The sequence below is a fragment of the Dermochelys coriacea genome, chromosome 12 (assembly GCF_009764565.3).
Source record: "Dermochelys coriacea isolate rDerCor1 chromosome 12, rDerCor1.pri.v4, whole genome shotgun sequence".
NCBI lineage: Eukaryota > Metazoa > Chordata > Testudines > Dermochelyidae > Dermochelys > Dermochelys coriacea.
Genome location: NC_050079.1, coordinates 24,362,964 through 24,379,627, shown reverse-complemented (window position 1 = coordinate 24,379,627; position 16,664 = coordinate 24,362,964). Strand labels below are relative to the sequence as shown.

At 41.7% G+C, this 16,664-nt stretch overlaps 1 protein-coding gene across 2 annotated transcripts in view; it reads left to right on the top strand.

Annotated features, from left to right (window-relative positions):
• The window catches only part of PEPD (peptidase D), a 220,915-nt gene that overhangs the window by 157,494 nt on the left and 46,757 nt on the right, over positions 1 to 16,664 (top strand). For both annotated transcript variants that reach the window (XM_038368850.2, XM_043494753.1), the window contains one exon: positions 16,374 to 16,522. In XM_038368850.2, the coding sequence (XP_038224778.1) occupies positions 16,374 to 16,522 (149 nt within the window). The remainder of the gene's footprint in view (positions 1 to 16,373; positions 16,523 to 16,664) is intronic.

Below are 16,664 nucleotides of genomic sequence, written 5' to 3'. Positions count from 1 at the left end.
CAAACTACTTCCTTTGAAGGGCAGCAACACGAGAACCAGCGCAGGAAATGGATTGTGGTGAAAACACAAAGCAACCGGATAAGGAGGAAGACAGCAAGTGGAAAAGTACGAGAGTGCACAGTGGCAGCATTTTGTAAATATATGTAGCACAAGCAGATTTATGTGACAAAAGTTAATTATGCAGCCATTTTCTGGATACATGACTGCATTCCCTGTATAAGCCATGGACCTAGTCACTATTGAATTGACCTGCTTTGAACAACCAGTTTAGACTCAACACTGGTAACGGAATATTGAGCCTTTCACTTCTAATTTCCTGCACCCCATGTTCTGACCTTCTTGAATCATGCAAAGGGAACAGAAAGACTGGACACATCTCCGCTGCTGGAGAGCCCTTACTGGGTGTAAAGATAGTAAGTAGGTGGATCCTGCACCCCACCACAGAGATCATCTGACTTTAATTTTGACTGTACACAGAAAGTAGATCTGTAAACTAAGGTGGCAGTTTGCCATAACATTAGAAAGAGATGATTCTTTCATTTAACAAATACCTCATGCAGTGACTTTATGCTTATATATTGAGAAAATAAACCTGGCCATTTACACCTTATATTTTACAAATTTAAACTGATAAGCAAAGTGCTCTGAGGTCCTTCAGTATCGAAGACTCTTAATCAGTGTTATCAAACCACAAAATATTTTCCTAGATTTTAAAGCCAAAAATATAACTCCGAAGTTACCTTTTACCATACAGTGTGCTGTGTGAGTAATACGACCACAACCTGTTCATCTTATTCATCCAGTAGTCCCAGTGTGACTCTGATGGGTCAGGTGAGGAGGATCTGGCCCATAGTAACAGGTATTACTTTCAAAAGCATGTGAGTGACTTAGATGCCTACAATTCCATTGAACGTCAATGGACTTTTTTTTTTTTTAAATTGTTTTTGAAATTATTTCCAAGGTCCCTAAATTATATTAAATATTAGCATGGAACCTAACCTGTGTGGTAAATGGAGAGTGCAGATTAGTGCTTAGCAACTGAACCTAGGACCTTCCAAACTTCCACTGAGTAACTGAAAGGTCTCATATAAGAGAGAGGAATATCTATTAGTTCCTTTCTGCATTTATTTCTAACACAATCACAAGATTATGGAATAAACCACATGCTGTACCACTTTTGGCCTTTGCTCGTTTATGTTCAAAGTAATTTTAAATTGTGAGATCAGGCTTTTTGCCTGGGAAAAAAGAAGTGAAATGTACTTAGTGATTTTTGAAGGTTACTGCTAGAACAGATGTAAAAGGCAGCCTACCTTTTGTTTGACCTTATTGTCTAACATTACACTGCTGATACATAGCAATTCAGTCTGTCAGTAAAGCACCTGAAAGGTTATCTGCTTTTTCTCATACTTTGCATTGTCCAGCTTTAATTAATAATGTTTACAGTATTTTGCAATGTGTGAGGGAAGGAAGATTATAAACTATATGCATGTGGACCTAGAACCAGCATGGGAGCTCTAAAAATCGAACTGTGCAGTTCTATACAGGTAAGTCACTTTATGTCCTTACTCCCCAAAATATTTTATTTGGCATTTTTTACTGTGTATCTTTTATATGAGATTCTAGGTATATTTCCATATTTACTTTTAAAAAGAAAAATTGAAGAACTGGACAAAACCTATTTAAAAGGGGGAAAAATAAGTAGGGGAATATGGAATCAGTGACTATTAACTACTATTGCATACCATATGGATTCACCCTCAAAGAAAGTCAGGCAGGATTTTTGTTACTTGCCCTCCCTCAGGTGTAAACCAAATAAAGTTTGCTTTCTGGTGTGGACTTCAGGACTTGCAAGCGAAGATTTCAGTATGTATGAACTAAATCAATGCCTCACGCTCACTGATCATGCACAGCATGTGATCAGTGACACTTTTCTGGCTGAACTGTCCATTGCAGACACATGGTAGATGTGAGTTTGCAATGACCTTATGCAACCTCAGCCACATTCTCCCTGGGCAGGTGTAAACCATGTATGAACAATCCTGTTTATAAAGTGCTAAAACCACAAGGAAGGGAAAATGGGGAAGTGATGCCAGTAATTTTGTTGGTTGGCTCTTCTTCCATAGTTAGACAATTCTGGGGAAAAAAGTTGGAAAATATATCTTCATGTTGCAGAAAATGTGCAGTGAGTAAGGTACATAGGTAATGGAAATATACGGTGTATATTTTTCTTCAGTGAAGCATCACAATTTTTTAGGGACTTGTAGCAACATATGTAGTGTTCCACATTTTCAGTTTTTACTGATTTTTCACTGGTAAATTACTGGGTTTTTTTTATTAGAGGTTCAGTTTTTACTGACTTACATGTGTTTATCAATCCACTCAGTATTGTTTGAGGTATTTATTTTTTAAACACTAAAGCTTTACGTGATTGTTGTGTCCTGCAGCTCTGAAACTGAAGTGATTCCACAGTGGAAAACACAAAATTCACACACAGTGGAGGTCGGAAAATCAAACAAGTTAATATCGCACTATGATAAGCTCGCAAGGAGACTCTGCCTGCCTATTTCTTTGCATCTGTTTAGTAGTGGGGGTACTGAATTTAAACAATCAATCTTCCACAGATAAAGATATGTAGCGCCCCCTATCCACCTGGTTACCTCCTTTAGGGCCACTGTCCCCACTGGTTTGGATGGGTAGGCCTGGGTTCTTCTAGATCCCCACACAACCAGTTCTGCCCTTTCTGTGGCTGGTTCCAGACTACCCCCAAAATTGCTTCTGTCCTTTCCAGGGCACCCAGGAAAGGGCATCTCAGGCCCTATTAGTCATGCTGTCTTCTTCCCGGGCTTTCCTTTGTCAGTCATTTGACTCTGCCCCTTCCTCTGAGCAGGCATGACTGCAATCCTTCCCCAAACCCACAGGGGCCTCTGTTTTACATAGTCTCTCTCCTCTCTCCCTCTGGGTTGCCTAGCAGACTCTGAGCCTGCCCTTAGCTTCCCCTCCCTACCAGGGACCAGTCTGTAGTCTTGCTGCCTTTCCCGCATTCAATCCACCATACAGCGGAGCATGTCAGTTTGCTCCCCCATGAGCTTGACCATAGCATCCTGCCTGCTCTCATCGCGTGCATCCCTCCTCTCTTCATATTCATGTAACGCTTTACACAACTCCACAATTGTTTGCCTCCATGCATTCAACTGGGCCCTATCAGTGCAGGAGAACTTCATGAGCTCGGCAAACATGTCGTCCCAAGTTTGTTTTTTCTATCTTCTAATCTGGACCAGCCTCTGGGACGGAGTAGATAGGGACCTGTGAGGCTCTGAGAAGGGATGAGCCCTTTAAACTAAACGCGAACAGCCTAGCGAGGCTGGGTTTTCCCCCCATCCCCAGATAGGGATTCTGCGAATCCGGGACTGCGTGGTCTCTTGAGATGGTGGACTCTGCATGGTCGCCTGTGATGGTGTACTGTGCTGATGGTCACCGGTGCTGATGGTGACCAAACAGGAAATTGAAAAGTTCCCAGGGCTTTTACTGCCTATCTGGCTAGTTGCATTGGAGTTCAGAGTGTTGTCCAGAGCGGTCACAAGGGAGCATTCTGGGATAGGGAAACATTTGCATCTGCTGCAGGAGGAGACAAAGGGAAGGTAGTATTTTAAAAGATACATTTTAGAGAACAAAGGAGACACTGTTTCTTAGTGAAGTAGGCAATTCATAGTACACAGCACATGTTCTTTCTGTACAAGGTCTCATTTTGGCTCTTATACTGAAGTGCCTGCCACTTTGGTGTGAGTAAGCCATCACATGCGGCCAGGCAACAGAATTCAGCTTGCAGGCAGCAGCCAGGCAACAGAATTCAGCTTGCAGGCAGCCTGCGGGCTCTCTGGGATGATACAACGCTTCATACAACACCCTCCCCCCACACACACACCACGGGGCTCCGATGAGGCTCTGAGCAGGGATGAGCCCTTTAAACTAAATGCGAACAGCCCAGCATGACTCCAATGAGGCTCTGAGAAGGGATGAGCCCTTTAAACTAAATGCGAACAGCCCAGCGAGGCTGGGTTTCCCCCCCATCCCCCACCATGTGGCTCCAATCAAGCTCTCACTCACCAGAAGTGCTTTCTCCAGGGTCATGGTCTGGGAGCATGCTTTGGGAGTAGGGGGAGGCTATTGGCTCCAGCGTTAAGAATAGTTCCTGGCTAGGGGGGGAAACAGATTCCCCACTTGCTGCCTGTGCACTGTTGTCGTCGTCCTCTTCATCCTCCAAAAACTCATCCTCCTCTCTCCATGCTACTCCCCCCTTGCAGGTGTCCATGGACAGTGGTGGGGTAGTGGTGTCGTCACCCGCATAATTGCATGCAGCTTATGGTAGAACCGGCATGTATGGGGCTGTGTCCCAGAGCGCCCATTCGCATCCCTGGCTTTTTGGTACGCTTGCCTGAGCACCTTGAGTTTTGTACGACACTGTTCTGTGTCCCTGGAGTAGCCTCTTTCCGTCATGGCCCTGGAGACTTTAGAGTACGTATTTGCATTCCTTTTTTTGGAACGTAGTTCTGCCATAACAGATTAGTCTCCCCAACATGCAGTGAGATCCAGTACCTCCCGTTCGGACCATGCTGGAGCTCGTCTGCGGATCCGGGACTGCATGGTCTCTTGAGAAGGTGGACTCTGCATGGTCGCCTGTGCTGGTGAAATGTGCTGATGGTCACCGGTGCTGATGGTGACCAAACAGGAAATTCAAAAGTTCCCGGGGCTTTTACTGCCTATCTGGCTAGTTGCATTGGAGTTCAGAGTGTTGTCCAGAGCGGTCACAAGAGAGCATTCTGGGATAGCTCCCAGAGGCCAATATTGTTGAGTTGCGTCCACAGTACCTGTAACCCAGAACTGTGATGTTGATTTTTAGTGCTACTCCACTTGCCGAGGTGAAGTGCAGAAATCAGAGTAAAGAGCCCTTTAAATCGAAAAAACTGGTTAGGTCATGTGGACGGTACTAGTTTTATTTCGAGGTAACTCAGCTAATTCCGAAATAACCGCGTACTTTAGACCAGGCCTTAGAGAAGAAAGTGAGCTTCAGGATGAACAGTCAGTATCAGGAGCTTTCACCAGGGCTTTAATAAAAGAGAGGACACAAGCACAATTGTGTCAATGAATTTGTGAGTGCTCTTTGTTTCACTGGACAATGGCTGTTAATTGCAGAGGAGCCTATTGGTGACTTCGTGTGGCTATACTGTCCAGCAGCAAAACCCCTTCCTAATGGAGACAACCTCACTCATAAGTTTTGGAAAGAAAATTACGGTGCTGTTAATATCTAAACTGATGGAACAAATTGATGAAAATGTGGTGTCTAGTCTGATTTTTAACTGACATGTTTGAAGTGTACCAACCAATTTGGGGAAATGTGGCCATAACACACATTCTGCTTCCTACATGGCTAAATTTGCATAGGAGATTGAGTTTAATCAGAAACTGAAGCTACTACATACTACTTTCCTGCTCATCTGATTAATGTTGCACTGTCAGCAGCTACTGCTACAGAAGAAATGAAAGATGTGAAATCTTGCATCGTTTGATTCAGGGCTGTTTTCAAGCATGCAAACACAAGTTGAAGGCTTTGTTTTACACAGTGTGAGATGAGTGCAGAGCCAGCTGCTAATTACCTACTCCTGTTGTGCCACATCAGTGGATGAGCTTGTACTTTGCTGCCTGTCATAAATATAATGCATAGACTGTGCTAATGCCTCTCCTAGATCATCCTAAATTTGTTGATTCTAAAGCAGAAACTTTGAAGAGACTGGCAAATAACCAAAATGACCACCAAATTTTGTGCACCAAGGTCATGTTCATTGTTTAAAAACTTGGAATCACTGTGTGACACACAGAAAACACTGGAGTTTTGTCGGACTACTGCCAACACATTTGCCGATACAGATGTTTACTGGATCTTGACAACCAAAATCTCAGCTGAATTGAGCATGAAAGCTGCAGGAGAAACATATGGAAAGAAAACCCAGCTGTTTCCGGAAATCCTTGCTACGCCAGAACTTGAGAGAACCAAAAAAGCATTCAAAATCTTCAACACAGTGCTCAGCGAGAAATGGGAGATGATTATGGCCTGTAGTCTGAACCCCGAAGTGTTTGGTACCGAAGATTCTTTTTGGAATGTCATCCAGGTGTTGTACCCCTTCCTCAAGGTGAATTTTGCAGTAGACTGACCATTATGACAGAGCTTTTCAACCATTTGCCTCTAACGATGAAATTTCAAATCTGAAAGGGGAGTTTCCTACTTACTTGAACTTGCATAACCCTGACAATGCAAAACTGGATGTGCTGGCTTTGTGGAACAGTCCTCAAGACACTTTTCAACTTCAGCAAAGTGGCACAGTGAGCTTTGAGTGTATCCACTAGATCTATTGATGCAGAGTGCATACTTTCAAAGTTGGTCTACCTCCAAGACAGCAGAAGGCTCAACATGAGTGAGGATATTTTGAAGAAAATAATGTGAGCATACACAAACCAAGATTTCTGGGAAAAGCTACTAGCTCTGAGAGAGACAATGCGTTCCTTTGTACATGGAAAAAAAAAAGTTTCAACTATACTGTTGTAAAATGTGTATATTACAAAAACTTTTTAGTTTTCTTTTTTCCCCCCTCGACTTTATTTTTTTATTGTTAACCCGATTTCATTCTGGTTTTAATGTTTGGAAACTAAACACTGAAAAATGTCCCCCCCCCCTTTTTTTCAAATAAATACTGAAAACGCAGAACACTAAATATATGGTGTATTGTTACATTTGTTACAGTGCATTAAAGTACACCTCTACCCTGATATAATGCAGTCTGATATAATGCTAATTCAGATATAACGTGGTAAAGCAGCACTCCGAGGAGCGGGGCTGCTTTACCTCCTTATATCCAAATTCATGTTACCGCAAACGGTTCCTCTGCCCCCCCCCTTACTTGCTGTGGCCGCCCCAGCTCACCTCCACTCTGCCTCCACCTCCTCCCACAAGCGTGCCGCGGCTCCACTTCTCTCCCCTCCTTCCCAGGCTTGCCGCACCAAACAGCTGATTCTCGGCAAGCCATGGAGGGAGAGAGGGTGGGGGGAGAAGCAGAGTGGCAGTGGTGCGCTTAGGGGAGGAGGCAGAGGCAGAGTGGAGGTGAGCTGGGAGGGCGCGTGGGGAGGGCCACAGCAAGTAACCGGGGTTGGGGGAGGGCGCAGAGGCTCCCCCCCAGCTCATCTCCACTCCGCCTCCTCCCCTGAGCATGCTGCCGCCACTCCGCTTCTCCCCCTCCCCTTCCTTCCAGGCTTCCCACACCAAAGAGCTGATTGGCGCAGCAAGCCTGGAAGGCAGGGAGAAGCAGAGCAGCAGTATGCTCAGGGGAGGAGGCGGAAGCGAGCTGGGGCGAGGAGCGGTTCCTCTCCCAACCCCCATATAACGCAATCTCACCTAAAAGACGGTAAGATTTTTTTGGTTTGTGAGGACCGCGTTATATCAGGGTAGAAGGGTATTCTTAAAAATAAATTGTAGCTCAAGAAGTCCTCTAGGCTAAATATGATAGGCATACAATTGTGCATCTAGTGCAGTGGTGGTCAACCTGCAGCTCGCAGGCCACATGCAGCCCATCAGGGTAAGCTGATTGCAGGCCATGAGATATTTTGTTTACATTGACCGTCCGCAGGCACGGTCCACCGCAGCTCCCAGTGGCTGGGGTTCGCTGTTCCTGGGCAGCCTGCAGTCCGCTTACCCTGATGAGCCGCATGAGGCCTGCAGGTTGCCAACCACTGATCTAGTGTGTTTATGCAATTACCACATTTAGTAACAGTAAAAATACTGCATTCATACACACAGTCGCAGTAATTGCACATATTTAATGGGCAGTCATGTGTCTGAAAATATAGCTTTTAAAGTCTCTGGTCAATGTGCTGTATCGCAACTGAATGTGGTGATTCTTTTCCTGGGTAGCAGGAAAAAAGAGGATGATACTCCTTTAAGGTTCCTTCCTGCATTTGGGTTCTAAGGGAGGAGAAACAGGGACAAACCTGAGTGGAGGCCAGGAGGGGGGAAACAGGAAGTGGCCAAACCAGGTGGGGGCATTGAGCCACCATTCATGCATTCCAGGGGAGATCTCTCTCTCTCAGATCAGCAGCACCTACCCTCAACCCAGAACAGGACTGAGTTTTATGACCTGCTGTGGCTTGTATTAGTCTCCTTTTTTCTTTTGGCGGCTGGGAAGAAATGTTTCCCTCACCTCCAGATAGGCCAAGGCAGGGTGGGTTTTTTAGTCTTCCTCACAGCAGGTCATGGACGAGATGTCACAACTTAGTAGGTGGTAGGTGTGGCAGATTTTGGTGCAAGTACTTGTTACTGAGGAAATACAGTTCCCTAGTAAATGGGTTGGAAGTGGATTTATGGGGAGGCATGCTCTAAGGAAGCTGGAAAAAGAAGGGTTGGGGCTTCTAACATCTTGTACAGCAGGCAGACAGCCCCACACCTTTTCCAGCCACCCTTAATCCTCATACAAGGGGAGGCTGTTGGTGTCCCTGCAACAGGCTGGCTGACATCTGATCAGGCCATCAGCCCTTCTAAGTAGGTGTGAGCAATTAAGGAAATTAACTGTGACATACACTGCACGACTTGGCAGTCCAGAACCCAAGAGCCTACTCAAATGGTAGTGCCTGACCTGTAACTTTTATTCCTCTGTAGCATCTACTTGGTGATTTTCCATTACTCAATTCTGCAGTAACCCAAACATCTTAGAAAGCCAGCCTTCCTTATTAATATTGTTTGGTAGTTGTAATTATAATTGGTTTAAGAAAACAAGTACATTTTTATGATGACAGTAATGTTAAAAAAAATACCATTCTTAAGATTTTGGCTATTTTGATTGTGGTGTATTTAAATCCTAATTGCCTTTATTGAAACCTGTTAATCTATGGAAATTATGGAATGCCTCTGGAATTGTAATTATACTGAGGCAGGGCAGCCTTTACTTAGCAACATTACAGCTTTATATACCACAAACAGGAGGATAATTAATCCTAATACATTAAAATTTGAATGCATAAGGATAAGTACTTGAATGCTTTCCTCTTTCAAAGCAAAAATTCTATTCCTTTATGAAAAATTTGTAACTGGTCAAACATCTGTTATCATACAAGATCTAATAGGTGATAAAAATATAAGAATAAATTACCAAAGAGTCTCTAAGGTGCCACAAGTACTCCTTTTCTTTTTAGAAAATCTGTGATTAGAGGGAAATAATTTCTGCTCAGGCTCTAAAATTGTTACAAGGTTGAATGTGTGAGACAATTCAAAGTTCAGATAGTTAGTAGGTAGGTTTTTTTAATAAGAACACAGTATTGACCTAACTGCTCACATTGAAGTTGGTGGTAAAACTTTCATTAACTTAAGTGCAAACAGAATTAGGTCAATGTTGAGCATCTTTGAAAATCCCAAGTACTATGAACATTTGAATTTCACAAAATTAAATTTTTAGTTTCTGTCCTCTGAATTTGGAATTGGTTCACACTCTCAGGGTCCAGTACTATCTAGAATGCATGCTATTGGAGTACAACACTAAAGAACACGGCACCTTTTTACTAAGAACAATATTAATAATCACATCAAACATTTCTCCATCTGCCAACACTTTTATGTATATGCTGTCTAGTTTATTACTGTTTAGAAATGAGCCTGAACCATAAATATAAGATCCAACTTCAGCAATTTTGAGGGGTTTACTGATCTTGGGTTTTGGTTGGGGCTCATATGTAATTACCATTTTGTGAAATAATAGTAAAATTCCTGTCTTTACTCTGTTGTGGAAATGGCTTCTCTTCTACAACTTTAATTCTTTAATTCAAATGTGGAATATATTTTAAATATAAAATGTTTATTGAAGTGTATAATCTAGAAAATATCATGTGTTCATATATGTACACACATGCACAGAATAATTTAATGATTAGCTATGCGAGAATTTCCTAAATAACGTGAGCCTATATCCTCATAGCTGAATCTTCCAAACAGGAGTTTAATTTCTAAAGCTCAGATCCTACAAATGGCTCCACATGGGTGGACCCTTGCATCCAGGTAAAGCAACATTGACTTCAGTGGGGTCCTGCATGGACACACAAGTTTGCCCACACAGAGCATGGATTTAAAGTCTGATTTATGCATTTAGACTGTAAACTCATTGGGGTACGGCAAGTGGAGAATTAGTAGGATTGATTTTTTTTTAAATGAGCAGTTGATTTTTAGTCAGACTATGGAAAATCTTGTGCCTCTTATTTTTTGTTAAAACCCATTTAACCTCGTTTTTGTATATATTTGTACAGTGCCTGGCACAATGGGGTCCTCATCCTGATTGGTCTTTGGACACTACTGTAATATAACATTAAGTAGTAATTATGACTGTTCAGTTTTAACCCATTGTATTAAAGGTAAATTATAATTCATGTATTAATTGGAGATATAAAATATTAATTGGCTTAGCCACAAGGCACTTTAGGACACAAGGTATAGCCATCTAGTTATCTCAAAAGTGAGGGTCTCAAAATAGTCCTATGTGAGCTAGAGAATTATGTTTATGTTCTGATTCAGTATTTTAAGTTGACTTATAAAGTGTGACAGGGTCGAGCCAGATGGCTACAGGAGAGTGATAGAAGGCAGATATATTAACCCCAGGTTGAGTAGGTCCCTTTTCTCTGGGTAAGGCAACAGGGAAGGTTCCAGAACAATCAGGAACTTTCTGGAAACAATTAAGATAGACAGGCTGATTAGAACACCTGCAGCCAATCAAGAAGCTGCTAGAATCAATTAAGGCTGGCTAATAAGGGCATCTGAGTTTAAAAAGGACCTCACTTCAGTTTGTGGCATGCGTGTGAGGAGCTGGGAGCAAGAGGCACTAAGAGCTGAGAGTGAGAACGTGTATGGTTGGAGGACTGAGGTGTACAAGCATTATCAGACACCAGGAGGAAGGTCCTATGGTGAGGATAAAGAAGGTGTTGGGAGGAGGCCATGGGGAAGTAGCTCAGGGAGTTCTAGCTGTCACACAGCTGTTCCAGGAGGCACTCTAGACAGCTGCATTCCACAGGGTCCTGGGATGGAACCCGGAGTAGAAGGTGGACCTGGGTTCCCCCCAAACTTCCCAACTCCTGGTCAGACACTGGAGGAGTTGACTGGGACTGTGGGTTCACGAAAACAGCCAAAGTGAGGGCTGCCGTGAATCTCCGAGGTGAGCAAATCCGCCAATAAGCGCAAGACCCATCAAGGTAGAGGAGGAACTTTGTCACAAAAGAAAAAATAAATGGGATGTTTGCTCATGAGTTTGTTACATAAAGACAATCTCCAAGTAAGTTTGGTTGTATAATTCTGCTTGTTTCTTAAAAACCTCCTAGGCAAGTGGAGAACTTGTAGGATTATGACATTTTAATCTTAAATTTCTTTTTTTAAAAATAAGCAATTGATTTGTAGTCAGATTATTGAAAATCTCATACCTCTCATTTTTCATTAACATCTATTTAATTTAAATGCATCACAAACTGTTGGCAGGAGAGATCTTTGTTAATGATTCAGCACTCCCATTTTTTTTCAATTAACAGCTGAGCTCTTGCTTCATTTCTGTGGCCCTCCATTGGGGACCATTAGCTGAAACAATGAAAGTAAGGTCTGATATTTCTAGGGTTAAAAACAAGCAGAAAACAAACTTAAACCCATACATAATAAAGAATCAAAGGGAACGTGCCATTTTTTTCCTTTGAATATTACCCGTTAATAGTTATTTTCCGCTAAAAATGGCAAAACTTACTTTGTCTTCTGTAGGACCAGAATTGTTGCCTTGTAGAATGCAAACCAAAACACACAATCTGTCATATGTTATGAATTTCAATATAGATGTTAATAGTAGGATTATGATTGGTACTAACTCATACTGTAGTTATTTCACTATAACCTAATCACAAGATTTGAGACCCTGGCAAATATGTACTTGCTTTCCATATTTGATATCAATCTCAGTGGGTATGTAATGTCTTCCCACACAGTAATTGTTTATTCCCTTCTGATATGCAGGTGTGACCTCTTTGGTCATTTGAGTTATTTGAAATAGGTCTTAGCTGGTATTGCTAGTATCCTCTTTTTATAAATTATTTTTATTACAGCTTTTGCTATCGGGGGTGGGGAGAAGGTTTGAAATACTGTTGGACAGGTTTGTCCTAAAGAGATGTTAATGTGTTAACAAAAAGAAAAGGAGTACTTGTGGCACCTTAGAGACTAACAAATTTATTAGAGCATAAGCTTTCGTGAAGTGAGCTGTAGCTCACGAAAGCTTATGCTCTAATAAATTTGTTAGTCTCTAAGGTGCCACAAGTACTCCTTTTCTTTTTGCGAATACAGACTAACACGGCTGCTACTCTGAAACCTGTAATGTGTTAACAGTGATACTCGGCTTTTAACAGGTAAAGAGCCAGAATCACATAGTCACAAAAGAATGGAACAGATTTCAGTCAAATAATGTATTAAGTTATTACAAAGTAAGTTATTTACATTATTAATATTAAAATAAATATTCTTCTTTACAGCAACTTTCATAGAACTAAAATATCAAAGCACAAACTTTAATTTGTCAGTGGCTACTAGTACAAATGTATTTAACTTGATTTATAGTTGTAGAGCCTATGTGTTATAGCTAGCCAGAAGCCCCCTAGTGGAGATGTAGCATAAGTCAGCAGGAGTTCTTTGGCCAAGATATCAGCTACACCATATCTCTGAACAACATTATATAAGCCAACAGCGTACTCGTATATCGGCGTAGTTGCATCAAGTGGTTTTGCCAGCAAAGCATTGTCAACTAGGGGATGTAATTTTTTTCATGCTCCTAGGCAACATAGCTATGCCAGCAAAACTTTGTAGTATAGACTAACCTGAGGTGAGTCTCTCTCAAAAATGTTGCCTGAATATCTTACCCAAAACCCAAGAGAGATCTTTATGCATGCCTTTTAAGAAACACATGTGGCTTGAAAGCTAAGGGATTAATAGAATTTGTTTATAATGTAGTAGTACCTCCGGATGAAATCCTGGCTCCATTGAAATCAATGGAAATGTTGCCATTGACTTTATGGGACCAGGATTTCACCCCAGAGTGTACATTGATGACTCTTAATAAGTACATTTGCCACCTAAAAGATTCATATTTATTTCTGGCAAATTTACTTAGTTGATTCTGATTTTAATTTAATATGTTCAAATGTTTGTTTTTTCTTTCTTTTGGTGGTATCAGGGCTCAATCTATTCCATGATCACAAAATCAAGGATGTTGGCAGGGAAATGACTTCTAAGGCAAATGGCTTGTGCTCCAGAAGCCCTGCTTCCATTTAAAAACACATGTTTAATAGTTATGGTTGCAAAGATAACCTCAAAAATGTGAACTAAGTGTCTATCCTGAGCCTTCATAGCTCCTGAAAGAATGGATGATAGATGGTAACGGCCCCAGTCACCTGTCCCTTGGCCTCCAGTATTGTATCCCTGGAATGTGACATTTTTCCAAGATACAACAAAATTAAGCATTTATTGCAGTAGACAGGCATCCAATATTTTGTTTTATCTCCCTGCCCTGCTGAGACCTGCCTGCAAGTGGCCTCTTGTGTAACTTTCTCCACAAAGGAGAATTTATATTACAGTGCATTCTCTCTTCTCTTGTTCTATAGAACCAGATGGGAAGGGGTCATGGAGCCAGGAATGCAGGCTAGGCAGCTAGGCTGCCTAGAGGATAAAGCAGCAGCCAAGGAATGAGGAGCTGAAAAGACGAATCACTGAGCCTACTGTAATTTCCCCTCTTCCCCATTATATGGCAAACACAGCTCAAAAAACCCAGCATCAAAAATAATCATTGCTGAAAATACTCACTGACAATGATTACATGACTGAGTGTTTTCAACTGAGAGTCATAATCATATATGTTTGGGGTGGAATGGAATTGGAATGAAGGTTATTCTGTTTCATGGAGATACTATCAATTGACAATGCTGCAGATTTTAAAGGTACTTGCTAGAGAGTCTGGTCCCATTGTCCTTGTGGAATATACAGGGCTTTGGCTGTTATAGAAGGAGATGCTATAGACACTTAACAAGTGTCTAAAACTTGAAGCCCAAAGGGTGAATGTTGGTTGAAACTAGAGACGTTCCTCTTTGATTGCATAATAATAAAATGAACTTACATATTGCTCTTTATACCAAGGTTCCTCACAGCGTTGTAAATTAAAGTGATTTTGAGTTTTAAAACAGAAAGGGGGGAAAAAAGCAAAATGGGACAAATGTGTTTTGTTTAATTGACTCCACTATGAACTGCTGGGGAAAAAGAATGCAGTAACTTTACACACAATAGCTAAAAGCTCTAAAATCCATATTGTTTGAGATAGTAATTGTTGCCTGGGAGAAGACCTATATCAGCAGATATCCGACTGTGGCTCATTACATGGGAAATGAGGAGGAGGTAATTCAAGTGCTAAGGGTCAACACCATACAAAGTCTTATATTGATTGTGGTAGAGCACCCATTACATGTATGATGATTGGGGGTGATAAGCCTTGCTGCTGAATTTTGTGTTTGTTGAAACTGAGGCAGTGCCTTATCAGAAAGGCTTGTATCTGCACAGTATTGCAAATGTGTAATCTGGCTGTCACAAGGACACAGAGTACCATTTAGAAATCAGCAAGAATGATGGCAGCTAAGCTGTAGTCCTAAAATGGTAATGGTTGATTCATATGTCGAATAAATGTATTTCTCAAAGGGCAGGGCAAGGCTTATTGCCCCAGTAAAACTTGCTATTATGTGCTTAAAAACGAAAAAAAATCTCCAGTGTTTTCTGTCTTTGATGCAGAAAGATGTATTAAATGATTCACCTCAACATGCAGATAATGTGATTCTTAAAGTCCTATTGGACAACTTTGTCATAAAGGGACATGAATGTTCAGAGCAGTGGCTCTCAACCTGTAACAGAGAAACTGAGTTTAAACAAAAAATAAATTTTGACAATTAGATGCAAATGGCCACAGTTTAATTAACAGTACTCTATTAAGTTTTGGGGCTGGCCTCCCTGGAACGCCGTAGTATTTCAGTGAGATACAAGTAGATGTTTCTTCATCTGAAAAATTGGTCATATGGGTTGTCACAGATCCACAGGATCGATGTTACACTCTAGCTTTTAAACAGTCTCTTGGAGGAGTCCCTTCAGTAATACAGACCGCAAAGGGTCTCATTTTTCCTTCAAGGTAGGCCATGCAGCCTCACCTTGTCCAAGACCAAGACTCTGGGCACAAACACTTCTGCTTCACACTGTGAGCTATGCTCAGCAAGTCCAGATGAGAGAATCATGGTCAGATACATTTACATTCTTCAGGGACCAATGTACCTAATCAATTATTTGCAGAGACACCAGGCAACATTTCTAAAGCAACAGGATTTAGTAGTCAACTGAAACAGAGCATCAGAATTCCTTAGGTTAGCAGAGAAATAAACATTAAGACATAGTCCATTTTGCCAAGCCAGAGCAATCCACCAGCCAAGCTGTAATGGATTCTATTTCAGAATATTCTATTTTCTGTTCTTCTCTGACCCCTTTGTCAGTCCCAGGTGAGAGCAGCTAGCCTCTTCCAGAAGCCCCCTCTTTATACCCTGCTTGTCTCCGCTCAGTCCTTTTGTTCGAGCTGGTCTCTGTTCAGCTACCCTGCTGAAAGGTGAAGGGAAAACCTCCTTCCTCTTGGTCATTGATTGTAGGTTGGCATGATCTGCTCATTGGGGCTTCCCATTGTCTCTTTCAAATTCTGCATTGATATGGGTTGGTTTCAGCAGGTTCCAGACAGTTCCTTAACAACCCATTCATTGCATTCCAGACAGCAAGGCAGCAACATACCCTCCTGTCTTCTGTGATGCCCTGAGAGCCCTTCTCTACCCTCACCCCATTGGATAGCATTGCAAAGTACAGCAGGAAACTGAAGTGCACACAGGATTCATAAAAAAATCTCAAAAAAATCCCGTTTTGTCAGAGGAGCTATAACTTGAGAGGCTGCCGTGGGTGCCTGCTACCCTTAAAGGCAGTTCCTTTAGAAAAAGATTTATCCCCATTCATTCTTTTTACCCTGTGCTGAAATTCCTAGAAAGGGTGCTTGTTCATCATGTTCTCTGTGATGTGGATACCTGCCTACAAGGAAATACTGTGAAATTACCAACTCGTTTCACTTAGGTCACAGAACAGCGCTTTTGGGTCGTGATAATTTTGGCCTAATCTGGTTTAAATAAAGCCAGGAATGTAAAAAAAAAGTATGTTTATTCTACTACTACTCTGGCATTTCATTTTTCACATTTTCCCCCTTTCTTTTCAGCTTGTTTGACATGGGAGGAGAATATTACTGCTATGCTTCTGACATTACCTGCACTTTTCCAGCAAATAGAAAGTTCACTCCTGACCAGAGGGCCATCTATGAAGCGGTGCTTAAGTCATCTCGTGCTGTAATGAAGGCAATCAAACCAGGTAAAAGATTACTATATGTCAACAGAAATTGACAAGCTTAATGGGAGCGTTCAGGCTGTCAAAACAATGATGCTTAGACTCAAAGTGTTGGAAGAAGCAAGAAACTGATCACCAGATCATAGTTTAATAAAAATAAAATTGT